The sequence below is a fragment of the Solea solea genome, chromosome 4 (genome assembly GCF_958295425.1).
Source record: "Solea solea chromosome 4, fSolSol10.1, whole genome shotgun sequence".
Taxonomy (NCBI): domain Eukaryota; kingdom Metazoa; phylum Chordata; class Actinopteri; order Pleuronectiformes; family Soleidae; genus Solea; species Solea solea.
The window spans coordinates 7,135,885-7,162,879 of record NC_081137.1 but is presented as its reverse complement, the minus strand read 5'-3'; the positions used below and the strand labels follow the sequence as shown (position 1 = coordinate 7,162,879).

Genomic DNA, 26,995 nt, shown 5'->3' with positions numbered 1-26,995 from the left:
GACAACATAAGGAAGAGCGTGGACAGTTAGCTCAACTGGTTAGAGAGCTGCCTTTCAGTCCTCATGTTGAGAGTTCAATTCCTTTATACTTCAATGTTTAAGGTTCCACAGCCAAAGTGAAGACTCAAAAACGCCCGGAGCTCCATCCCAAACCTCCAAAGGGTTTGTGGTGTGGTGGGTTGGTTCGCAACCGCGAGGAGGTTGTGCCAGTCCGGCTGTGGCTGGTTCAAATCCAGCATGCTCCGAACACTTGGCCCCGGCGCCGGGGCCAAACTGGGGCCGGGGCTGGGCTGTGCTCCCCCGGCTCCCCACACTGATAACAACAGGGGGTTATACCATTTTATTTCACATTTTTGGCCAACGAAATTCCCAAAAAAAGCCATAAAAACACAAAAAAAATTTGACAGGGGTCCACTCTCTGGACTGTTGACCACACAGTCGGGGTACCGGTGTCCAGTAACTGATGCTTAAAAATGATCAGCACATCAATTAGACTTCTGTGTCATTAATGTGTTCACATCATTTTTACATTGTTAACAGGTGAAAACTATGGACGAGTCAAAGTGGCAAAATTCAGTCAATAAATACACCATTAAATAATCACTCAAATGTGTAATTAATTCAAAGAAGAATTAAATACAATGTGTTATTAAATGTGTCATTAATTCATTAAAATACTAAATCATTTGATGTTAAAAAAAACCATATAGAATGACTTGACTATTTAATGAATGATTTCATTCCTGTGTTGCAGTGCATCATCAATTGATTTGATGTGTCAAAGTCACCCATCAGCATCAAATCAATTGATGATACACTGCAACACAGGAACATGAAATCATTGATTAAATAGTCAAGTCATACTATATGTTTTTTCTTTACATCAAATTAATTATTTTTTTAAAGAATTAATGGAAAATTTAATACCACATTGATGTTTTTAATTCTTCTTTTAATTAATGAATGACACATTTGAGTCATTATTTAATGGTGTATTTATTGATTTCATTCGGGCACTTTCAGTCGTCCATAGAAAAGTATACTTTACTTGTGAGAGTTTCAATGCCTCAACCAGTCCCACTGTTGGGTGTTTTGTGAAGTGTGGTTGTATAAGCATCAGGAGTGACTTAATGTGGGAGTGGCTGAAAGATTAGTGACGTAGTGAGGAATAATGGTATTTAGAAGGTGCAGTAACCTGAACATGGATGATCTAAAGTGTTTTGAATAAAGAAGGTTTATTGTGGCATCTTTGGCCAAAATGAGTGTGTTTGCTGCACCAGGCACAAGTTTATGTGTTAACATCCCAACAGTGAAGAGGTCCAAACAGCTGCAGTTGAGTTGGACTGGCTGAAGCATGAAAAACCCGCAAACAAGGGTTGACTAAAGTCACATGTTAACAATGAAAATCAATGCAGACACATTAAACAGAGGCTCTGTTGACAAGTGCTGTTAACGTCTGTCTGAGGTGATGAAATCACAGGTGAATCCTACTTTACCGCTCCATAAACAAATACATATGGAGACAATAGCGACTGTTTTCATAAAATGGTACATCCCTAAAAATGCATTTTCGGTGGTATTATAAGTAGTGATGGTGGTGGGGGCAAAAACAAATACAGAGAAATATGGCGACAGTTTGTGTAGCAATATTATATCGCTTTTGAGACACAAAGTATTCTTTTAATGAGCATATATTTTTTAACTGATAAACATCAAACTTTTTTGTGGATTAGCATTAAGAAATAACTAAATAAAAATTTCATTTCAGTGCTCACTTTCAACAGCACTGTTGTGTCAGTATATCGCAATATATGATTTTGCAAATATTGCAATAAATCACATCATGGTGTCTGATGATTTTTTTTTAAATATATAAAAGTACAATTACTAATTTAATTGTCAAATATTTTAATAATCGACTGGTTTTTTTTGTTAATTGATTTTCGTTTTATTAAAATGTTGATCATTTTCCGGTTTCTTTGTTCCTTATAACAAAGAAATAATTAAAACAGAATAATTTTTGGTTTGTGGATTCAAAAAAAGACATTTGAGAATGATCATTTCCAGGTTTGAGAAACAGTGATCAATATTTTTCAAACATTTTCTGGAACAAACAAATACTCGATTGTGGAGAAAAATAATAACATTAACATTTCCTGGATTCTTTGTGTTCGTGTAACAAAGAAATTAAATGAAAGGTGTGTGTTTTCCTATGGAGCAGTGACGTCACATTAGCAGCAGTAGCAGGTGTAATCTGAACACCTGTGATCGGATCACTCAGGTCGGACGTTAACAGCAGGTGTGAACAGAGCGTCAACAGAACATCTAAGAAATGTGTGGATCATTTTAAGCAGCAGTTACCATGTTTGTCCCCGCTGCTCCTCGTCCTTCTCCTCGGTGTCTCCTCCTGCTCCCGCTGGCTCCGCGTGTGTGCGTGGAAGGTCCGACTGGCAAACAGGAAGTGGATGATTCCAATTAGATTTATCGAGAGGGGAGGGCACGGACCGCACTAAGCCAGGAGGAGTCCACTTTTCCTCGTTGTGTTTAATTTGCGTCTACGTTTGTTTGTTATTTGTTGGTGTTTTCTTCCTATTTGTGGTGATGATTTGCACTTTAGGTCCACCGTAGAAAATGTCTACATGGAACACTTTATAATGAATAAATCTATGTAATTCGAACTAGTAATAAATAAATGGCAAAACCAACCGATAGTGAATACAGTAAGTTGATAACTATAATGATGTAAAAAAAAAAGGTTAAAATGACCAATTTAATAGTTAATTTCATTGACCGTGGCTATTAGTTTATATGGTAATTGTGTTGTTTTTTTCCATTCACAGATAAACTGTATGCTAATAATCAAAAATGTTGCTGTCACAGAACTCAGGGATTTTATATATTATTTTCCAAGAAAATAATTACAACATTAAGTACTGTTAAGATGATTAAAAAAACAATTCCATTGAATAATAACCATGAATTTGATTTTTTGGTCTCATTGCTATGCTTTATATTTTGGTTTAAATTTCAATGTTCAAATTTGTAACTGTTTTTGTATAGGTGGTTAACAAATAAAGCTAACGTATCACTATAATTACAATTTATGGTTAATATAATAATCATAAAATATTCAAATAAAGTCAGGCCAGAAAACCTGCAGACTCTAACATGATCATATTATTAGGAACAATAACAACGTGTTAAAAGTAGTTTTATAACTCCACATTCTTTCGCTCTAACTCTAATTCACGTGTTCATGTGAATCAGTGGTGAAGTGACTGCAGGTCTCCTCTCTTCAATGAATCCACACAGCAGCTCGTTAATACTTCGATAATAAGTTTGAAAATAAATGCTAATGAGCAACGAATAAATAACTAAAACCTGCTTTGCCGTAATATTTTAAAAAGTGTAAAAGAAAACTCCCCATTGCCTTCATTTATTTACCTTTCTCATGAAGTCTTCATATGGTACGGTTCCCTGACAGTAGCGCTGTTCCCGAGACGCCGCATGACCGCGCTTTGCTGTGCTCGTACACAGGTATGACGCCACTCTGGGAAATATACATTTTTTTTGGACTTTTTATGGCCTTTAGGAAGGTTTTACAAATCCACTCCATGAATTAAACATGCCTATGTCCATGTCTCGAGGTTTTCCTGTGGGTTTTACAGGCGTCTCTTTTATTATTGTGGTCAATGGAAAAATTGCTTTTTGGGCCGCATGAGTATTTTTTGTTGCAGTACCAACAAAACGTCGTGTCTGTGGTCTCCCACGTTTTTAAATTCAAGTAAGATTTAGAGCAGCAGCAGAGAATTGTCACATGTTGAGAAAAGACAACAAGGTACAACAACGACTGTAAAAACATTGTATATGTTAAATATCGATTGCTGTCAATTTGATCTTCACGTTGAGCCAGCTATATTTTTACGCATCTCCACTGTTCGTTTCTTCTTACGTGAAGACGTTTTTGAGACAGGTAGTGAGGCTTTTGAGGTTTGGTCATGTTGGTCACCCATAGTGGGCGACTCTACATGTTTTCTTAATCTCCGATGACATACCATGGTCATTTTATGCCTTAATATCACACATTTCTTACATATAGCACCCTTACAGGACATGAGAGGTCCCAGCTATTCTGCAGAGCTGAGCCTGATGTGCGCAGCCACAAACTTGTAAAAGTAAGGATATTAAATGCTATAAAGCATGTGCACATGAGTATGTACTTCCTCTTCTTTGTTTTAACGTGACGTTTTCAAATCAAATCTGTTTGTACAAATGGAGCCCCTGGTCGAACATCTTGCACATCACTAACTGCAGGGTTAACCAGGTCGGGGTTGCCATGGAAAGCCTTTGACTGGCCTTTGGATCAAGACCAACCAAAGATTCCTGTCAGTATTACGCTGGATTATCAGTGAGAGGATGTTGGACAAAAAAAAGTTTGGACCGTTAGTTTTCACTCTGTCATTAGAATTCTCACGTTTGCCTGTTGATGCTTAGTCCCCTCAAGACAACGCTGTTTCCCGTGCCTATAACTCCCAGATGGCTGATTGGAGAGTGCATTCATCTTTCAACTTTGGAATATTGATCATGTCAAATACAAAGCTTTCATGTTGGCCTGTAGGTATAAAAAACAGAGGGGGGAAGCTTGTTTCCGTCTTTCATAGCCACAAGCCAAAAAACACAAACAACTACTCTGTCTGTCACAAACACAATATCAACCTTCTATTAATCCTGCAATTACCTCTGCTCCATTAGCCAAGTGAAGGGTTCCCATTTGATCACATTTGCACCATTACAATACAGGAAAACCGTTAAGAATTTGGGTCCAAAATGTAGCGTCAGTGACGACAGCCTTGCCGATTACTCTGTTCTAGGATACCCGACTTTGGTGACATTGAGGCTGACCTTAGAGTCACCTCCCCCGCTGCCGCACTCTCCCTTGTCGTACCACCATTTGTTTTTCAATTTGTCCAAGAGGCCTTGCTCATTCAGTTTTAACACTGCCAGGTTAACAGCATTTCTTGAAACGATAAAACATAACTTGTAAGAAAATGAACAGGTCCGTGAGAAATCTAATATAGAATAATAATAATAGTGAAGAATAGTGATAAATATCAATGGTTCATAAAGGGGAGCACGGGAGGGACAAATTGGTAAAGAATTTCACTGGTGTGGGAGGGTGAGAAGAACTTTTTACAGCAAAGAAAACGTTAAATATTAGAGAGGTGGCATGGAGGGTCACATTGCTTGTAACTTGAAGTGTGCGGGATGGGGATATTCTGTCATCGTTGAATTAGAAATCGGCACATCCAGCATGCAGCTTAACATTCATCACAACTGACAGAGCATCATTTTAACTAGCAACGTCATCAAAAATGAATATTTCAGTGTTGAACTAGAAGCGATGCAAAAACAAAAAGAAAGAAGAAAGGGGCATCACAGAAACCAGGAGAGAGGGAGAACAGGTGGAGAAGGGGAAAGAGCAAAAATAAGCGGGATTGGGAAGAAGGTGATGGTGCACATCAACATTCAAATGGTGACTCTTCTACAAAGAAAATACCTCAAGAGAAAGAAGACAGAAGCAAAGACACAAACCAGATACACTGGACAGAACAGAAAATGGCTGAACATGTTGGTTCAATTCAAATAACTCAAATAATACTGTTCACTCATTAAAGCGTTAGAGGGAAAACAAAAGAAGAATTAAGGGGTGAGGAAGAAGAGAATGACAAAAGGAGACATCAGGGTAGGTGGAATACTATAACAACATGGAGGATATTGTTATATTATCCCACCCACCTTAATGCAGAGCCTTTGGGTGTGGCCACGCCGTAGCCCTTAGAGTCGAGGTTACCGCCCACTTTCATGGTGTCGCATGGCTTCCGCTGCTCTATGTACTCGTTCATAGTGGACTCAAGTAGAAAGGCGAACTTGCCCTTCGACTTTCGTACCCGGGCAACTCCGTCCGGTGTTGTCTTGGCAAACACTGAGGGTTCTGCCGATTTCATGTATGACCACATTTTCTCATAAACGGCTATTTTGGAGCGCTGCATTTGAGGACAAAGAGAGAAGAGACAGAAAAAGTGAAGTCATGTTCTTCAAAAAAAACAAATAAAAATATAGACAGTAGTTAGACATTTTTAACAACACTTAATTCCAACTTTGCATCTCATAATAATTCATACAAACTGCTCCATTATCTTTTCATAAAACGGGAGACATAAGAGAGGAGGGTAAAGAGATTAAAGACCTGTACACACCCCGCGAGAGGATAAAGTTTCTACTATTAACCCTGAGAAAGAAAATGAAATAACAAGGTTTTCCTAAAGTTTCTTTAAATAAAGGGTCTATATAGTTTAACTATGCTCTTTACTTTGGCATGTGTTCTGTTTTTCTAAGTGTATATAAACAAAGGTATCACACCTCTATCTACATTTAAATCTTTAACACTATTTAAAATCTGAGTATATTTGTGCTAATTCTACGTTAATCATAGTAATTTTTGAATGGATGGGAAAAAAAATTACATTTAATCCCAGCAAATTATGTTTTAATCAATTGGCAGCTAGTTAAAACATATCTTTGTATTTATCATGGGACCAAGAGAGGTTAATAACTACTAAAGGAACATGTTATCCCTTAAAACCAATATAACATCTGCATATAAACAGATTTATCAGTCTAATCGCACTTTAGAGCATCTTCTCTGCTCAAACAAGAACGACTGGTATTGAAAGAAAAAGAAAAAGAAAAGGAAATCACATTTGATCATCAGGCACTGACACTTTGCTCATGATATAAAGCCAAATAGCAGCTGAGATAGTTTGTATTATTGTTATTTGACTGTGTTCACAGTTGATTTTTGTGGTGCCGTATGACCTGCTCTCTCCAGGACTGACAGCTTCACCTCGGTGGCTCGTTCAGCTGCCAGCTGGAGCAGCTACAGACATGAACAGCACAGTCCTGCTCTGACACACTACGTTACTAAAAATGGCCAGCAACAGTCTGATCACCCGTCACCAGGGAGCAGGAGTACACAGCTGTCTGCGATAGAAGGGGGAGAGGGGGGGATCAAGCATCTGCATTACATGGGGCTAATGTGAGCTTTTTCTTATGAGCTTAAAGTGGAGAAACATCTTTGGATTGAAACATTTCTTTTTCCCCAAATGTATTCAGGGGCTTCTCTTCAGGACATGCCAGTCAGCATCATAATCTGACAGGAAGAAAACAAGCCTCCAACATCAGGCCCTCCAAACTTTGGAGCAACTTTTTTTTTTATTCTAAAACTTTTTCTGATTTTTTATTGATTGATTCGAGCACTCATTTCCAACATAGACTACATAGGTGCAGCTCAATAATTTGGAATATTATGGAAAAGTTCATTTATTTTGGTAATTCAATTACCGAAATTTGGGTTAAAACTAAAACAAATGAAGGCTTGTAACACTTCACCCCAGGTTTGCACAGAATGATAATAATAATTGATTGAGATGCACCTGTGTTTGGGCCCTTCAGCCGTGACAGGTCACAGTAGGAGAATCACACGTGTAAATAATCACATTAAAGATGGCTGCGTGTGTTCCTTTCACCTCCCTCACTTTCAGGGAGCATGCTGGTTCACTGTCACACGGTCCCGACTAACATGAACTGAACCGAGCCACTGTTAACGTGCTCAGTAAATATAACGTGTATTATCATAGAGGACTAGAGATAGCCGTACAAAAACAACTCTGTTTTAATAGAAGTCTGTGGGAAAACCAGCTTCCACTTCTCACTTGATTTATAACATCAGTGAACATTTTCACGAGGAGTTAATGGACTCAGTCTCTAGTGTCAGGTCATCTTCAATAGAGCATGATGTCAGTTTTTTTTTAAATGATGTTACCATTTAGAGGGAAATACAGTAGATGACACACCACGGCACATGTGAGTGGACACTAGTACGACTAACAGGTATCAACTGTGAATTCAGTCAAACAGCGAATCTCAGTCAAACGGAAGACTATGCCCATTTTAATATACACTCAGTGGTATTCATACTGTATGTTCAATTGTTTGATAACTGGGTGCAGCTCTATACTTTTACCTGGTTATTTGTAGCTTGTAAAATAAATAAATGATGCCCATGTAGCCACTTTTATCGAGATTGAGTGTTCACAAGCAGTGGCTTGTGCCCTGATGTACAAAAACGTAAAAAAATATATAAATAAAAAAAATGGGTGCCATTAAGAAGTTCCCTACTGTCCCTACATGACAGTATCCCAAAGAGTGTCCTTAGAGGAAATGATATTCAGTGCTGTCAAGGACGTCTGTCAATGATTATAGACTAGTGGCACCTGCTCCACCTGTGCACAGTAGGTGCCCTTTTAATTCTCGCCCCTGTCCTTCCAAATGTCTGTAAACGCCACTGCGTGAGTGAATCCCACACCAGTAAAAGAAAACACAGGGCTGAACTGACAGACTGTCAGGTGCGGCAACATCAATAATTCACTCGAGCTGTAATAAAGTGTGGGCTTGAGCTCGGTCGTCACATATGCCCAGCTTCAGTTCGTCTGCGTGTTTGTGTAAACATGACAGTAATAGCTGATGACAGGCTGGGACATGTGTGAAGACAGCGATTCTTTGACTGCGTTGCATGAAGATGTATGGTTGTCAGGAGCAGATTGAAGGCTGGCACTAATGTTGTCAGACCTGACAGCAGGCGAAGCTGTACAATGTCTAATATTTATTATATTTTATTCTAATATTTTATACATTGTCCTTGTTTATATCTCTTTAATATCATATTTTAATACTTTGTTTACATATGTTTTTGCATGTCATGTCTTCTATCATTCTATAATTGATTTATTCTCAGTTGTAAGATGCCCAAGTCTGTGCCATAATAGACCTGCCACACTATCCACATGGAAACCAGACACTGAACCTCTTGACTCAATACTTTAAACACGGAATCCGTTTTCACACACATCTGCAAAAGCACTCCCCTCCACTGCTAAACAAGAATGAAATTGCACTAAAATGTGTTTTGGCTTTTCGCCTGAAAGCTATGCATGTTTAAATTTGATTATATTTTGATTTGCTCTACGCTCAAAAGTGACAGTAGCAAGCCTGTAATGGATTGCAGAAAAAAAAGATAATCTACTAGAAATGTAAAAGACCTATACATACAGAATACACAATCTTCTACATTCCCCACTAAAAGGCCTGAACTACCTGATGTTGAATTATAAGTTTTATTAAAAATAAAGTTGTTTTTTTTTAAATTACGATATATGCAACTTTGCTTCGGGAGCACTTTACTGTAGTGAAGGTAGAAATTAATCTCGAGTACATATAAGCGCAGGTTCCCCCGAGGCTGAGCAGTTTGGTTTATTGAGACCAAGATTGAGTGCGTTATTCCTTGTTGTCAAAAAATGCAGAGCTGGAAAAGCGTTTCAATTTTGGTAGACTTCAAGAAAGTTAATGTTGAAACCATAGTGGAATTTGCAACCACTAATAACAGTGGAAATCACAATTAAGTGTGTGGTTATGAAAGTAGAAATGGGATGACACGTTTAAAATGACTTAACAAAACAAATGCAATTTTCTTTTATTTGCTTACTGCCTCAGTAACAGTTAATGGTCCAGTGTGTAACATTTAGGAGGGTTTACTGGCGGATATTTTATATAATACCCATCAGTATATTTGTATAAGTGTATAATAATTGCTTAAAAATAAAAAATAAAAACTGTGTGGGATGTGTAGCTTGAGAATAGGCTTTTTTTTATGTACTTCAGGCAAGGGTCTTAATTATTTTATGGAGAACAACATACTCTGCAAATAAAGAAGAACAATATCCTTTCTGGCATGTAAAGGCCACCGTAGTAAAGGAAAGGTAGGAATGAACAGAGCTTTGGATGTCACTCATTCTTACACACTGCACCTGGAAGTTCTGTTCCACTGAGTTATGCACTGAATAACTAATTAACTATCATATTATTACTGTGTTTGTTGTAATGTAAATGCTGTATCAGAGCACAATGTAATTATAGACATCATATTATTGATTGTTCCTGTGAATAATGACCTGGCAGGACACTTTTTCAGCATTCGGTTACAGCAGCAAAGACAGCACAGACGTCGGCCACATGAGACACTCACCCTAAAGAACTCTTTAGTGGAGCCTGAGTCTAATGTCCCGTAGGCAATCTCCGTCTGCTTGGCCAAGTCTTCAGCGCTCTCGATTGGAGAGACCATCCTCTCCACAGTGAGGAAGGCAGCCAGGTTGGCCGTGTAGGACGAGATGATGATGAGGGTGAAGAACCACCACACTCCTCCCACGATACGCCCTGAAAGAGACCTGAGAGGAGGAAGTAAAGCAGACAGACGTGAGAGCAGTGTGCTGAAATCTGTAGGAGGATGTGCTCTTCCTACTTCTCTCCAGTGCTTGACACTTTGCCAGACCTCTGTTGCTCCAGAATCGAGCCAAGATTGCTTGGGTTAATTCCACAGTCATATACCATACTATGCTGTACAGTTACACTGTGTGCATTTCTTGTCTTCAGTGAATTAAGCCAGGCCATGAACTTTTCCTTAATGTTGCCAAGTAACTGTAAGCACTTCCTCGTGCCAGGTCGTCAGTTTATGAGTCTGATGTTGAGTGGATGCATTTGTTATTCTTTGATCTGGTTACTGAACGTGAAATGTGACACTGTGCACCACAAATTTAGGCCATTCTGGAGTACCACAAAACAGCGTGATGAGCCAAAGCTCCCTGTCACACATGCTCCCATCCTGTTCTTTGTAAATCCTTCATAAAGACAGGGGGGGGGGGTTTAAGCATTTGAAACTTTTAGGTCAGTATCCAAAGGAGAAGAATTAGGGGCAGCTGTGGCTATATAGAACAAAACTCTCAAAACAAAACCGGCTCCTGATATACATATAAAAGTTTAATCGTGGTTATGTAACTATTTTATTTTCAATTCCTATCAAATGAAAATTATTTGACCTAAATTTCATTAAAAGGATAGAAAAAAAAATTGAGCCAAGTTACCCACAACCCGTTTATGGGAATGAATACTCTAGATTACGGAACATGTAACCTCTTGTAATCCTACCAACCTGCAAACAGCTGGTCTATGTTAGGCTTTATCGTGCTCTTGAGCAAAGAGTGTAGTATCAGCAGTGAGCTCCTCATTTGCTGCTCGATTGATTCACTGGAGACACACTTCAACTTTGTGCTCTCACTAAGTCGCTTCCTCCGAGCTTCTTTCAGTTCACGCAAGTTAAGCACTACGATACACCCGAGGACAAAAGTTTATACAGTATTTATCCTTCAACATCGAAATCTATAACTGTCAGACGCCGCGATAATCTCTCTCTATTCCTCCTCACACTTGGGACTTTAAATGTTTAAAGTGGGTTTTTTGTTTTGTAGTTAACTTGTTTCACTGAAACACATTAAAGAAAAAAAAAATCACAATTACAACTTCACATCAATTTAATCATAGAATGTAATTTGTCATGCATTTTCTCTTACAATTTCCATCAGAACGGACAGATGAATGAGATGGAAAGATGAATAAGTGGATGAGTGGATGTACTCATGACCCTGCTGATGTTCTTTTTTTTTTCCCCCACACAAAATACATTATATGCACCAAATTGATGAGCGTAAAATGGGACATGCAGCAAAAACACGGTAGCCCTCCAAGAGGCATGAGGGATTCAAGCAGCTACTTTGAATGAAATGTAATGACCCCAGTGCATTTTACAGCCCTCAGCATGGTGGATATAAGTTATTTTGGTGATGGACTGCATCACTGCCAGCATGCAGCTTCAAAGAATGAACCAAAGATGTACAGTAGCATGAGGCGTTTTTTTTTATGGAAGGAAAGTGCATTGAAGCGAGGCATGAGTGTAGGTGGAGAGCAATATAACCAATGCTCAAAATAACCCATATGCACCATGGTAGGATGGAAATGTACATTTGGGACTATAAAATGCAGAGAGATGACGAGGACAACTGGGAGTTGGTGAAGAATGAACACAACAACCAACCTTGGCGAGATATCGCATCCTTGCTGCATGAAGGCACCCAGGGAGAACCACAGGCTATTAAAAATCCCAAAGTCGTTTGGAGGGTCTGGGGGGCTCTGAGGGTCTTTGGCCTCATCGTTCTCGTCCAGATGCCACTCATACGGGCTGAAACGGCTCACCAGGAAGAGCACCACACTCACGCCAATATAGGCAAAAACTATACACATCCAAATCTCATAGGCCAGTGGGTCCAGGAAAGAAAACACCCCGGGCTTGGACTTTTGAGGCTTCTTAATCATAATGGAGATGCCCAAGCTCATGAAGGGCTTAGAGAAGTCTATCACTTCCTCTCGCACCAGCGTTATTGTTAGAGGAGCCACAGCTATATCAGCTCTCTGTGAAAATGAGAACACGCACACTGTATGTTAGTCCAACAGATGAAATCACACATATCCACCAATGTATTAAAGGTCCAGTGTGGCAAATATTGAATATACGTATGTTTATGTAAGTGTGCCTTTGCTTTGAAAATAGGCTGCCATTTGGTGCCAACTTATTTTTTTAAAGCAATCTGAAGGGATGAGGAAGCAGAAGCTCACTATAAAAATTTAAATGCACAGCTCTGCCCACATAAACCCCAATTGGTAAACCAGTGGAGAAGAAGGAGTAAACAGTGCAGAGTGGGAGTGTGGGCAAAGTTGTAAAAGTGAAGGCCACCTTAGCTCCCTGATGCACTTGGTAAAAGGAGGGCTGAGTGGTGGAGTCCTCCGTTTGCTGCATTCTGCAGTCTTACCATTCGATGTCACTAATTATTACACACTGGACCTTAAAAATGTTGATTAAATACAGGAAAAACTATGCTCGTTTTAAATTCACACTGCCCTACGATCACATGAATTTAGTTTCAAAGTGGATTCAGGGAATAAAGAGGAGAAGCTGCTGCCATTTGAAAGTGAGTCACTCAGCTTTGGAGTTGGTTAATGTCTTTGTCTCCATCCAAATCTCCTCCATGAATCAAGCAGAGGGTTGGAAGACTGAGGAGGAGGGGATTGTGTAAGGAGTCCATGAAATGTGAATCAGCCTGTTAAATTCACCTCCATCAGATCCTCTGCAACGCCTGACAGGCTCATTAATTAGCATCTCAGTGCGGTGACAAACGCTTACAGTGAGATTCTTTGAGGGGAGGAGTGCTATTATAACTGGGCCACACTCTGACTAAAAACATAACAAAACAACAAAACAAAAAAAAGTTGACCGAGGGGCTTCATATATTGAATTAGGAGGGATTGCAGTCGAATGCAGCTGCCCATTATTTACTCTGGTATGAGTTCATTAACATTTGACAGGCTAATCAATGGCAATTCACTGTTGATGCAAAAACACAGCTAAGGGCTCGTCATGGCCATTTCACTTACTACAGAAGGTCATTTCTGTTTATCTAAGCGATTAATACTGGTGCAGGCATAACTGCAGATATTGGACTCAGAAATCAGCACTGTAGCACTGTTTGAATGAAGGATTGTCAGGACTCCACTGTGTGCCGTGTGAGGAATTTTAACATTCGTCTCATAAATGATGCAGCGTCATCTGGTTAAAGCCAGTTCAAGTGTGAGGGAGCCACGAGACGGATGATGTAACAGAAAAGTTCAGAAACTCTTTTAAATACACTATAACCAAATGTTAACATTTCTGCTCTGATCTCTGAGCGATCAATGACAACAGCTTTCACAATCACCGATTTAAGTGGATTACCTATTTTATAGCATATATTTGACATGTTAACGTTCATTTTAAACATGAACACCACACAATATGTGTTTGATTTGTTTCTGACATTGTACTGAGACAGTTTTTTTTTTTTTTTTTTTAAACCAGTATGTGAGCAAACCTGAGGGTTAAGAAGCAGGTGAAAGCTTGATTTAAAAAAACAAAACAAAAACAAAACCCCACACTCCCTTAAAGGCATCTCAGACAGACTGACACTTACCCCATAAACCAGTTCACCCACCATCCCGTTCCACGTCTTGGTCTCTGGATCTCGGGCGCCGTACTTCCCATCCGGCACTATTGACAGCTTATATTTTATCCCCACATGTTTCGCAATTTCAGAAGCTAAATCGACACAGTAGCCTTCATATCTGTCATTCCCATCCATCTGCATATAGTTTTTCTTGTACATCACGTACGGGGCTTCCTGTTAATTAAACAGAATTTTGAGTTCATGGTACAGAATGCACAAACACAACATCATGTGGGGGCCTTGACTGGTACTGTAGCATTCACACATGCGGGGGGATGACAGAAGGGAACATAGAAAAAGGACAAACAAAGCAGAGGTTAAATGCATCCACACAGCGTCAGTTACAGGCAAGTTATTGTGGTACTTGACAGACTTAGAAAGCGGGTCACTGCTGGAGTTAAAGAGGCCACCTGGGCCAGCGGGAGAAATTAAGCATGTAAAACATATAAAAAGGAGGCTAAGCAGGACATCAAGGCTCCCTCATGCTATCCCCATCAAAAATCTAAATCTGTGAAAATGGGCAACAGACAGGGGGGGTTGGGGCGTGCAGGGGGGGGTTACATGTGCTTTGCATCAGCATCGCACAAGTGGAGGACAAGTCGAATGGAGCACTTTTCCAGTTCATAAAGTAAACGTCAGTGACAGCAGAGAAATTAAAGACACCAGGAACGTGGAGATTTACTCATGAATCTAACAACTATTAAGTGTACAAAATGTGTAAACCACATCAGAAAAGCACTGGCCAGACTTTACTTAGTTCTTTCATTTTACTGCATCGCTGTATTTCCTCCAACCTTTAAAACATGTTTGTCATTTTCTTTAAAAACTCGTCTTGTCATCTTGGCGTTTCAGTTTGTCACACAGCATGTGCAGTACATGTTTCAGAGGTCATCCTCAGTGCTACATGATGCCTTTACAACATTTAGTTTATTTATTTTTTCTCTTTTTCTTGTCCTTCACCTTCGTTTCCATTGTGAAGTTATGTAAAATGTTATAAAGGATTAAAAAAAACAATGAAAGATTCACATACTATAATAATAGCGTGGTCTTTCATTGAACATGAACGGTGAATATTTAAAGTTATGAAACGCACAAAAAAATCAAAATGAAGTTATGGGATGACTATAATACTAAACTAAAATAAGAGTCGTCTTAAATCAAAGCAAAGGCATGGCAGTGACAAAAATAATGTGGTGACACATCTCTCCTAATTTCTCTTCCCTCACTCTGACTGCTGTTGAATTTCTAGTCTGGCCATGAAGATAATGAGCATTTGAACACTAAAATGAGAATGTATGGCTATTACATTCTGAATTTGCCTAGGATGAAAACATCATAGACAAAGTCAGAAAGAACAAAAAGCCATGATTTTAAATGTAAGATAAGGCGCACCTTATCGTACATTTAAAAATGGCTGATGATGACTAACTGCCGGCTGTCACTTATCTAACTTCGCACTGTCTCTCACCCTGAGCCTGCACTAACTTAAAGAAATCTCATAACATGACTCAGTGCCAGGCTTTTCCCTAACGTGAAGTCAATTTGAACACAAAGAAATAAACAGCCATAGGTTTCCACCTTTGGTTGTTTATGTCCTTTTGTGCAGGTCATTTCATGTGTCCAATCACTGAGGCACAACCGATCGGACCATCTGTCCACAGTGTCACCGACAGTTTACTTAATGAGGGGGAAACATGTTTTACTTACGTATGCACTGAATGTGAATATGATGGTGTCTATCGCAACATTTATCGTTACCAAAGCCGTTATTGTGACGTCACTACTACGACAGCCCACTCTAATATAAAAAAACCAAAATGCTTTGGCACCCACACGGATACAGTTGAAACACTCTTTGTGAATCGACTGTTTCAACATGTAGTGAGTGGATGGAAAGCAACAGAAAACAAAATAATTCTACCCTCCTAGGACAGATTGCAACAATGGACACCTTGACCTCGAGTGGCAGAAATCTTAAAGTGAAACATTTAAAACCTGCTCAAGTGTGTACCATAATAGTAGTGACCACAATTGTTCGGTTTTCCACAGAAGAGGACTCGTTGGTGACCTGTTGATCCATTATATATACAAATTTTTCGTATTCATTCCAGTAGCCGATCTGAAAATGACACAAAAGGTTCACAGTTATTGCAAGAAGCAGAGGGTGATTTTTCACAGTACAGCCTCCAAGTAGGTGTGAATTGGTTGGTTCTATGTGTATAACAATATTTTTTTTGTGCCGCTTTTGCCCAACATACATTTTCTCTCCCAAAAAAGAAGCTTGTAGTGGTGTTTCTCACTTCACCTGAGCCACACTCAGCAGAGTAGGAGTAATCTATTCCTGGCTCAGCAAATGTTCTCTCTTATATAAGAGGAGAGCAGCACCAATGCACTAGAACACTGATAAATTGAATAAAAATACCTATAATTCTAAAAAAACGTGCCTTATCTTGTGTATGCAGGAGGTTGTGCTCTATTTATAAAACACATAGAGAAAAATAAAGTATAATCTAAGACAAAAAAAACAATTGCTGGCCTGTGTCTGCAGAACCTGAGATGATTCCAGGAGCTGCATTATGTTTATTTCTGTCACACACGGATGAATTCAGCCAGGAAAACACACAGTACTCACTCAGTTGTCACTGCAGATTTTCTCGCACTGTAATCTGGATATAAGGTTCCGCTGTGATGTGTGTTGACCTGTGAGCTGAGCTATGTGGACCACCACATGCCAACATTGTGTGTCTGTGTATGTATGTTCACACATCGATTTTGCTTTTGGTTTGCCTAATTATACAAAGACCAATTACCATCGAGTAGAGGGAATAATTAGATACCATTATATTGAGCTATATCATTAATGTGGAGTCCCTGTGAAATGGATTCAGAGATTTGTTTCTAAGACATTATACAGGTTAGAAAATATTTCTGAAAATGTGTGAAAAGAAGCTTGAACATGACTCAGTGAGTTTAGGAAACATTTTTATATTGCTTTACAGAGACAGAGAAAATCGATTTTATGTTTTGGGGTCTCAAATTCAAATGATCTGGGGGCCCCGGAGCATCAAGACTGGTCAGTAGGGGGGGATATGGTCTTAAAATTATAACACAATAATTCATCATGGTTTTGCTATACAAAATCGGTGACAACATTTCACAGAATTTCAAAATGAACCGCTAGTTTGAGACCTCTAATTTAAATGTACTACTGAAAGAAGATGTACATTCAAAAATAACACTAATGCACATGTGTCAAACTGGTAGCCCGGGGGCCACATGTGGCCCTCCAATCGATTACATGCGGCCCGTCCGCCACTGTGCGAGGTGATGGAACAGAGACAGAATATAAGACGAAATGTATTTGCCGGCAATATTTTTATAATAGTAATAAGACATTTAATTGTCATCATTGCTTTATAACATGAAATTACATATATTTAAGCTGTTTTAATCCCAATTATCGTCGTCATTATTTGCTAAATTTTCGATTTAATTCACCGTTTTTGTGCATCATAAATATGTTTTTATTGTGAATCATTTTATATCAAAACAAGCACTTTTACTCTGCAATTCTGTCTAATATCATCATGAATATCTTATATTGCCCACCGGCTATAGTTGTTTTTTCCACTTTTTTTCCTCTATGTCGGCCCCCGCTTGACCAGACTAGATGCTCATTGGCCCCCAGGTCATTTGAGTTTGACACCCGTGGGTTAATGTATGTGTTTAAGAACAGACTTGCTCTCAAAACCTATTTTTGCCAATAAAAGGGAGTATTTTGTTAGTGGTGGTGGAGATAATCGTTCAGCGTCTACATGAACAGACTTTGACAAGAGCTACATCTGTCAAGCTAAACGACACGTGTCCAAAAAAATGGACACACATGCAGCATGTGTCCAAGGTTGTACGCCCACTTACCTTCCTGGGGCCTCCCGACTTCATCTCGTACACGTCGATTGTGTAATTAGATCGTCGGCCAAATGTGTCAAACTGGATGTTTCCTGTCATACCTTGTACTTGGACCTGCCAAGCAGCGAGGACATAATGATGACACGTGTTCCTTACACAGGCAAGTGTTTGTTTACAGTAATACGCAGCATTGTGTTCTAAATAATATATGTAAGGACAAGCACAGGTGAGTGGACTGGAGGGTTGAAATGGAGCATCAACTTGATGCCAGGCTTCAGGTTAAGCTAAAATCAAAATTCATGCATATTTAAACAAAAACAGAGCAGTACGGTTGTAGCCTTAGATTCCATGAAAATAAAGTAGTATTTTTGTAGAGTGAAGAGTGAGATGAAGAAATTCAACCATAAGATAAAACACAAACCAGATAAGTTTTGAAAACAGCTCATGCCCTCTGTCCTTACTAAAATATATATATATATATATCGCACTTATGACTAGCACTTCATAGTTTGATTTACTTGAAGCTCTTACTTACTTCTAGCTCTTATTTGTACCCAAATGTTTAAATGCACTTATTGTAAGTCGCTTTGGATAAAAGCGTCTGCTAAATGACATGTAATGTAATCCTTACCATTTTCAGGGCTCTCTCTATGTCAATGCCTTGGCTCCAGGGCACAGCAGGGTTGGCGAGGCAGTCACCTGCACTCCCCCTGCGAGACACATCCACTCGCTGTCGCCGAAGGTAGCGGAAGGCCTCTGCAATCACGAAGATGGCGTCGTGGGTCAGCGCTGATGTGTACTGCAACAAAGGCCACAAGAAATCCAAGTGACGTGCCAGGGACGACATTTCAGTTAGCAGTGAGTTATTCAGTGAGCAGTGCCACTGATGAAAGTAAGGAAATCACAGCCTCACATCATGATTGACATAAAAAGTGTCCAAGTATGAAAGGATGAGTAAGTGGAGAGTTATTTTAGCAACTCAGAAATGATTGAGAATGACATATTTTCTCTGGTTTCAGCAGAATTATACCTTAAAACCCAGAAGAAGCAGGGGAGGGAGAGATCGTGGGGTCTTTGAAGATGGTAAATTAAAATGGAAATGCAGAAAACAGCACTATGCTACACGGACCTTCAGAGGAGTATTTTTGGCTTCTGGAAATTCTCTTTCATCCAAGCGCTCCCAGCGCTGGAGGAACTGCTGGACGATGGTGCTGTCTGGGTTGATGATCTGGAAGCCTGTGATGTTGGCTCCACCAGAAAAGACTCTATCCAGGCTCACATTGGAAAAGCCCTGAGAGCAAAATGCAACAATAGTAGAATGATTGTCTTTTTTAATAGAGAGTAGTAAAATAACAGTGGCTTTAAAAGGCCAATAGAATAAAAAATAGTTTGAAGCAGATAGCAAAGTAATCAGAAATGAAAACCAGACAATGTCATTATATTGAAAGAAAATGAACACAGGGTGGCAGTGCCAAGTGCTTACATTTCTGAGGGTCATTGAATGAACCTTGTAGTTGGATCCTCACTAACTCTAACATGCTAGTGTTTGTTTTGTTTTTCTGGGTTTATCATCAGCAAAAAGTGCCCTTTAAATGAGCAAATATATAGCGATTGACAAACCAGTTGCTATAGACTTGCTATGATCTGTGTGTTCACATGAGGACATACACAGCATAAAATGTCATAACTGAGCAAATCAATCAGATAAAACATTTAATTGGTCAACTTTACTCAATTGGAAATCTAACAAAAGTACTTATTGAGAAAACTACAGTCAGCTCAGTGATGCAGTTAAGAGAGTTACATGCCTTCGTACTGTATTGCATCACAGTGCCGTTCAATTTTTTCTTTTTCTTTACTGTGTTGAATTGTATATTTTTAAGCTCTCTCACCAAGTTGGCAAGGATGTAGTGGTATCCTCTGCTGTTTTTTCCCGTGGTCACCACCTACAAGTAGCAGGAGGAGAGGTCGACACAGTGAGTCACATACAGCGCATACATCTGAAAACACCGGGAACATTTAGATTCAGTAACATAACATAGACCTTCAGTTTCATAACACACACACACACACACACACACACAGTAGTTAGTGAGAGAGAGATTTTTAAAGCTACATTTGCACAGTCATAAAAGAGCATAGATATGTGTGCTCTACGTTTTCTTTTTTTGCATGTGACACACATGAGAGGGCAGAACGTGTGATGACAGTGCTTGTTCCTTTCCATTAACTTCAACATATAAAATAAGGTCAAGGCTCCGGCTTTCTCTCTCTCTCTCTGCAGCTGCCTCTGCTCTACAGTCTCCCTCGTTCTGCTACGTTTGTGTCAGTAGCACAAGAGACTTAATTAATTCCAAAAATCATTGTACAGCACCTGCCTGCAGACGCAGAGAGAGAGAAGAGAGAGAGAGAGAGAGAGAGAGAGAGCTGCACTCACTGATTTCTTTTACATTTCTCCACCAGCCAAGCCACTCTCCCTCACCCTCTCTCTCTCTCTCTCTCCCGCACTTCTTCTCGCCTCTATTCTGATTCTCTTCTGCCAAGTTCAGAGCTTCAAAAACATACTGTGGGGGTGGAGAGTTGTTTGTTTTTTTTCTCCCCTGTCTTTTCACTTTCTACTCTCGCCCACAGTTTTATACTCGGCATACTGAGGTACTGAATCCTTTAAAATGTTAAATTCCAGAGAGAAAGAGGGAAAAGAGTCCATAAATAATTTGAATATAGATGAGGAAAAAAAAACAGGTCTGATACAAAGACAGACATTGTTTTACTTATCTTTTTGAATGTGAAATGATTCTGTGCACTTTGAAAGCCCCTGTTTATATTGTTGCCTCAGTGTCTTATGTACTGTACATGCATGTTTGTCAGAGAGATTAAACGTCTTTTATTTTCCAAGGCTCCACCTCTGAATGGCTTATACACTCTGAGCAATTTCACCAATAAAGCCAATTAACCTTCCGATGAAATGCAAAATGACTCACTGTGCGTCTTGCATCTCCACATCGCTGATTTTCCCCCATTGTTTTTCATGAGCAAATATTCCTAGAAGCTCCTCCGTGCTTTTTGTCGTGAAAAGCTTTTCATTTGCTATTCATTCATGTGCGAGAGCGCCACAGTGACCCAAGTGCAACCACACAGCAAGCACTTAATGAAGCTGCAGTTCGTGGAGTGACGAACTACAGCTCCTGTCTGTCAGCAGTGCAAAGGCAGAAAGCACATGACTTCATACTGATATGGGAAAATGGATATATATATATAACATTGTCAAACACTGCAGTAAAATCACTCACGGTGGGTCAATTGTGGTGAATTACCATTTTCTGTGGTTTATTTTAAGTGCCTTAAAGTGGAAGGCTGCATGTTTCCAGTCAATCCAAGACATCGGGGTTTATAATGATCTCATTTTAAACGAAATGGAGAAACGATATCGTTGCAATTTTCTGACAGATATTGCCAATGTATGATTTACGATCTAACAAGTCACAAAAATAGATTTCGAATAGTGATTTGCACAATAATATTGGAGCCAATAATTTATTAGCAGATAACGGGGTCAAAAAAATCTGTTATTTTGAATTATTAAGATGATGTAATGATGGAACACCAAAAGGTATGATGAGTTGTGTTTTCTAATTTGCACAGAAGGGAGAATAATCAAAAACAGAAAAATGTAATTGCAACCATAGCAATTTGCTAATTGATTTGTTATAATTTGTTTAATTGTTCAGGTTTATTTAAGACTCCGTTCACTCTAAAATGTTCACTGAAAACAAACATGTATCCTCATTAATATGTTTTTGGAACATTACATTTTTCTAACACTTGGTAACATAAGTCATGATTTTTAGTGAAATTAGCTCAACTCTCCTCTGTTTTCGGAAGGTTTAAAGAAAAAAAAAAGCTTACAGCTACAAACCAAATGAAGGCTCCGTCCATTCATGTCGAGTCTAAAAAATATACTATATACTTCAAGCGTTTTTACAGTTATCGCAATAATATGGTGAATTACAAACATTTTGATGACAGGAAAACATACTTGGTTGTTAATGTTATTGAATGCAAACTGCAATAAAAACAAATTAAAAACACAAATTGCTTCTTTCCCTGGAATGTTTGTGAGTACATGAAACCACCAGTAACGCAGAGGAGGTCAGAGTCTTCCATCACAGTGAGAAAACCACTTTTAGTGTCCTGGTCTCACATCTTTTTCTTGGTCAAAATCAATTTCTCAAACAGGTGAGGGAAAAAAAAAATAACTGCAAAAGTCATACTGTCGATCATACTGTCAACTAAACTGGGGTCCACAGTTAATATTTCATCTGGCAAAAGTCCAAAGTCCTGTTCATTTTAAAGAAATGGTTAATTAAAGTTCTTGTAATCGACAGCCAGGTTGGCACAACAATGGTAGGCATTCATTTAGAGCTAATAAAAACAGAGCCCTGTCTCAATGAATCTGGAGAGAGCCATTACTGGCACTGCGAATGCATGCAATCCATATAATCACATGTTCATTTAAAAAAAAATAAAAGAAAATGTGTTTGTTTGTTTGAGAAACAACAGCTGTTCATTTTTTAAACGTAAATAAGACTGAACACAGGGAAATATGTCTATTTTAAAATATGCAAATATCAGCTTTATGTATTTTTTCTTCATCTGGGTAGTAAGTACCTTGTTCAAAACTCAGGCTGAACTCCAGGCTGCTGTAGAATCATGGCACAAGACGGTAGCATTTGTCAAAAGTTCATATAAAACTTAAAGCGATTATATACCTTTACAAACATACTTATGTATGCTTTAATCCATTTCTTCCAATAAACCATCTAAACCATCCTGCAGACGGTTAAAACCATTTTCAGCCCTTTTTTAAGGATATAATGAGGCATCAGCGGCAGTCTGGTGTGGAGGAGACAAACTCTAACAGACAGACAAGAAAAAGAGGAAGAGCAATTGTCTCAGGTCCCAATTTTCTTTATTTGTCCATCCACAGGACTCCTGCCGCCCGTCTGTCTGTCTGGATGAACAGGTCTGTGCTGTTTGTTGCTGGGCTGAGTAGGACCAAGCTGCAGCACGATCAGTCTAAATATTCCTGTGGGAATTCAAGCTAATTGAGCAGACTGGAGCCACCGTCCTGTGCTGAGCTGGACGTCTGCCAAAGTGACTTCAGGAGGATTTGACTCTCTTCCCACTGATGAAAGCTTCTCTTTGTTGCAGTGATTTGTCTGCCGTCTTCTTCAAGAGCTGCTGCGGACATCGCAGAGTCGGCAGTCGGCTAATTATTGTCATGTTACGCATGTTACGTGATTTTTGACGATTTGTGTTGTTGATGCTATTATTCTGCCTCTATTTGGTCTTCATGGACAGAAACAATGTATCATGGCGAGTCCTTCACCAGAAAACATGCTCCATCAGCCAATACTATCAGACCTGACTGAGGGAGCATTTGTATCTATACAGCTGCAGTGCACGGGCAAATGGGGCAAAAAACATTTATCCCCTAAAACTGCTGAAAAACTGGTGTGTTTTCAGTCCTACTACAACCCTAACGCTATGTTCATACTGTTGCCTCCATCTTTGTTGATTTACTTTCTGTTTGCAGAGCAGAAATGTGGAGCTGAACTCCCCTGACAATGGTTTGAATATCACAACAATTATATTTATAATATTTTAAATTGAAACAATATAAACAAGGGCCACACGGTGGTGTAGTGGTTAGCACTCTCGCCTTGCAGCGAGAAGACCCGGGTTCGAGCCCCGGTTGGAACAAGGGCCTTTCTGCATGGAGTTTGCATGTTCTCCCTGTGTGTGCGTGGGTTCTCTCCGGGTTCTCCGGCTTCCTCCCACAGTCCAAAAACATGCAATGTGGGGATAGGTAAATTGGACACTCTAAATTAACCATAGGAGTGAGTGTGAGAGTGAATGGTTGTTTGTCTCTGTCAATCTGTGGCCCTGCGATGGACTGGCGAACTGTCCAGGCTGTACCCCGCCTATCGCCCGATGTAGCTGAGATTGGCACAGCACCCCCCGCGACCCTCTGGTGGAGGATAAAGCGGTAGATGATGACTGACTGACAATATAAACAATCTCAAACAACAGTGTTTAAAAAAGAAAAACTAGAGAACGTGCAACACAAGTCCACTCAGTTTCTTATGGCATCAACAAGGCATTTTTGCCCACAGAACTGCTGCCCGCTGGTTATTCTCTCAACCCTGGAGATGATTGTGTCTGAAAATCCCGGTAGTGATGCATCAGTAGTTTCTGAAATACTCAGGCCAGCCCATCTGGCACCTACAACTATGCAATGTTCACTTAAATCATCTTTCTTTCTCACTCTGACATTCAATTTAATCTTCAGCAGGTCCTCTTGCTAATACATGTCTAAATTCCCTTAAACACAGAAACCTAATTTGAGTGGAAATTGAACAGGTGTACCTAATAAAGTGGTTATAAAACCAAAATCCTTAATTTCATATTAATTATTAATTAACATGGAAAAACATGCCTGAGTTTCTCTTTCTGCGGCAGCTTACACACTTCTTTACTACACAGCCTTTTTACTGAATGCCAATTTCAGCAAAAATAAATAAAAAAAGTAAGACTTTGTGATGTTCTTACAGTGTTTACTACAGCTGCCAACTCTCCTGTTTGAGTGTTTGATGATGTTTTTCACTGAGGTTGCTTTTAACCACAACTTTCTCTTGGGTCTCCTTCAAACGTCTGTGCTACAAAGACAGCTGCACAAAAACATCCTTTATTACAGTCAACTATTTTTTTTTTTTTGTTCTAGAGAAACCGTGTTGACTTTTTTGTAGTTCAAGTTAGGAGAAGGGAAATGAAGGTTTGAAGAATTGTTTCTGTTCAAGTAAAATATTACCTCTGACCTTGTGAGGAAGAACAACTGCTATGGACAAGTACAATACATGTTAAGTAGCTAAGAAATGACCTGGCTCCTGATCCTATTTATAGTATACCTAATATGAATATGTCATTTCCTATTAGTTTATTTATAGGCTGAGGACACTTTATCACAACTGTTATGTTGCTTGGTCTTTAGTTTGCTCAGTGGTAGAGCGAGTTGTCTTTCAACTCGAAGGTTGAGGGTTCGATGCAGCGAATGCGAATGGGTATGAAAGATGAGTGACAGCTGTGTAAAGCAGCGTTGAGTGGTTGTCAAGACTAGAAACACAGACCATTTACAGTCATTTAGAACTGTGCTAAAGAGCTCACAGTCACAGACGCTCTTCTCCTTGTCCACGGCAATCTTAGCAAATAATTATAGGTCGCCCATTTACTTTCCTTCTTACAATCAGTCATTCTCATGCAGTACAGGCACCGCATCACAGTGTGCTGGGGGCAGCACCCTCAGGCAGGCCGACGACACTCACTGACTCAACAAACTTATATAGAAGACCAGGTTATTTTTTTGTATTTTGTATACAACCAATAACAATTTATATATTTTGTATAGAAAATATTTGACTTGTCATGCCATTGAAACAAAACTACAATTCAAACTTAGCAGATGTAATCTAAATAATCCAATTAGAATGTCTTTTTTTTTTTTTTTTTACTGTGGGTGTGGAATTCCAGTGCACCTCTGGGTTTCCAGCTCCTCTCCGGTTTCCCTCCACAGCGCAGGGAAAAGAGAGACACTCACACTACGATGTCTCACGTCCCTTTCCGCCCTTTCAGTCTCCAACACTCTTTCTCTCTGTCTGTCCAGTGAACAGGAGGAGGCTGGAGGTGATGATTATAAATCCTCTGTGTTTCTATTATTGATGAGAAGCCTTAGAGGTGTTTATCGCTCCGTCTTTACTTTACTGAAGGGATGAGCAGGCGGATATTTTTAAGTCAGCAGGGGAGTGAGAAGAATCCCACTGCACATTTAGCAACAAATAAAGCCTGTTACAACGGAAACTACCCTGAATACAAAAGTAGTTAGCACAAATTAAATGATAGATGTCTGCACAGGAGTTTATTAACCATACCCTGGGAGGACATAACAACCTGAATGCAACATATTTGGCCATTATTTGGATGATTATTGTCTATTTATGAGGTCAAAACCTTAACACTGATTATGAGATAAATCATGTCCAGAATGGTCGCTTCCTCATTGCCCGAGTGATCGCGTTGTGTTTGCTCACTCCCGACTTAGTGAGAGATCTTCCCTCAGGCTAGAAGGGTAGGCTATTTATAGTAGGGCTCATTGTTGTTGCTGTTATGGGACAGCGTGTCCTACTTACACTGGGAGCTGATATTACATTAAAGCAAGTGTTGATGTCACAGCTTGTATAGGGCGTCACTCTCGAGAGACACAAGCGCGTCTTCGACACGCTCAAGCATATGGAGCGATGCTTCGGTGACAGATGCTGTTGACGAGGCCACCACTCACATCAATCCATGAGAATTTGGGAAGATAAGCCTGGTGTGACACCAACTGGCCATCTTTATCTAAAAGGGTAACTTGAATCTAACACGGAAGCAATGTAAGAACATCAAGGAATCCTCTATTGACGTGAAAGACAGAGAAAAGCAAACTTCTCCTAATTAATAAAAAAAAAAACACTACATTGTTTTTTAAAGACAGATCTCCAGTGAAGGTCAGAGTAAAACCTGTAAGTCTGGCGATAATGAAGATCATTAGATAGAGGACAGAAGCCTGAACACAAAGATATCGCGGCAGAGAGCAGAAGGTTAAAACGTGATCGGGATTAATCGCTCAAATGAGCTCCCATACACACGCAGGGAAAATGGGCTATAAGTGGGTTTATCTGGTTTTCTAGCACATTGCCTTACTGAGTAGCTGTGGTATTCACATATATTTATTTTATATTTATGTAAGTAAAACAAAAACCTGACCCACCCACATGTTTTAAACTCAGCTCAGAGGACTGGGTGAGGTATAATCTGTCAAATATTAGCCTCATGATTGAAATCAAGTGATTTTAGGGCAGGAAAATGTTTAGGTTACAAGGTCGGAGCTGCAATGACAAAGTAAAAATGACTGTTGAAGTACAATCTGCCAAGTACTACCCTCATGAATGAAA

General features: G+C 39.5%; 1 protein-coding gene across 8 annotated transcripts in view; it reads right to left on the bottom strand.

The window, feature by feature from the left end:
• Positions 1 to 26,995, bottom strand: part of gria3a (glutamate receptor, ionotropic, AMPA 3a) — a 73,353-nt gene that overhangs the window by 9,800 nt on the left and 36,558 nt on the right. For 4 of the 8 annotated variants that reach the window (XR_009240059.1, XM_058626797.1, XM_058626799.1 and 1 more), the window contains 10 exons: positions 19,841 to 19,894; positions 19,078 to 19,239; positions 18,580 to 18,747; positions 17,958 to 18,062; positions 16,051 to 16,158; positions 14,007 to 14,213; positions 12,041 to 12,414; positions 10,142 to 10,340; positions 5,797 to 6,044; positions 4,903 to 5,017 (listed from right to left, as the gene is read on the bottom strand). Coding sequence is in view for 7 of the 8 variants with exons in the window: in XM_058626797.1 (XP_058482780.1) it covers positions 4,903 to 5,017; positions 5,797 to 6,044; positions 10,142 to 10,340; positions 12,041 to 12,414; positions 14,007 to 14,213; positions 16,051 to 16,158; positions 17,958 to 18,062; positions 18,580 to 18,747; positions 19,078 to 19,239; positions 19,841 to 19,894 (1,740 nt within the window). In the remaining variant the exon portion in view is untranslated. Of the gene's footprint in view, positions 1 to 940; positions 2,448 to 4,902; positions 5,018 to 5,796; positions 6,045 to 10,141; positions 10,341 to 12,040; positions 12,415 to 14,006; positions 14,214 to 16,050; positions 16,159 to 17,957; positions 18,063 to 18,579; positions 18,748 to 19,077; positions 19,240 to 19,840; positions 19,895 to 26,995 lie in introns of those variants that run through there. The other 4 variants (XM_058626801.1, XM_058626798.1, XM_058626796.1 and 1 more) reach the window with 2 other exon arrangements.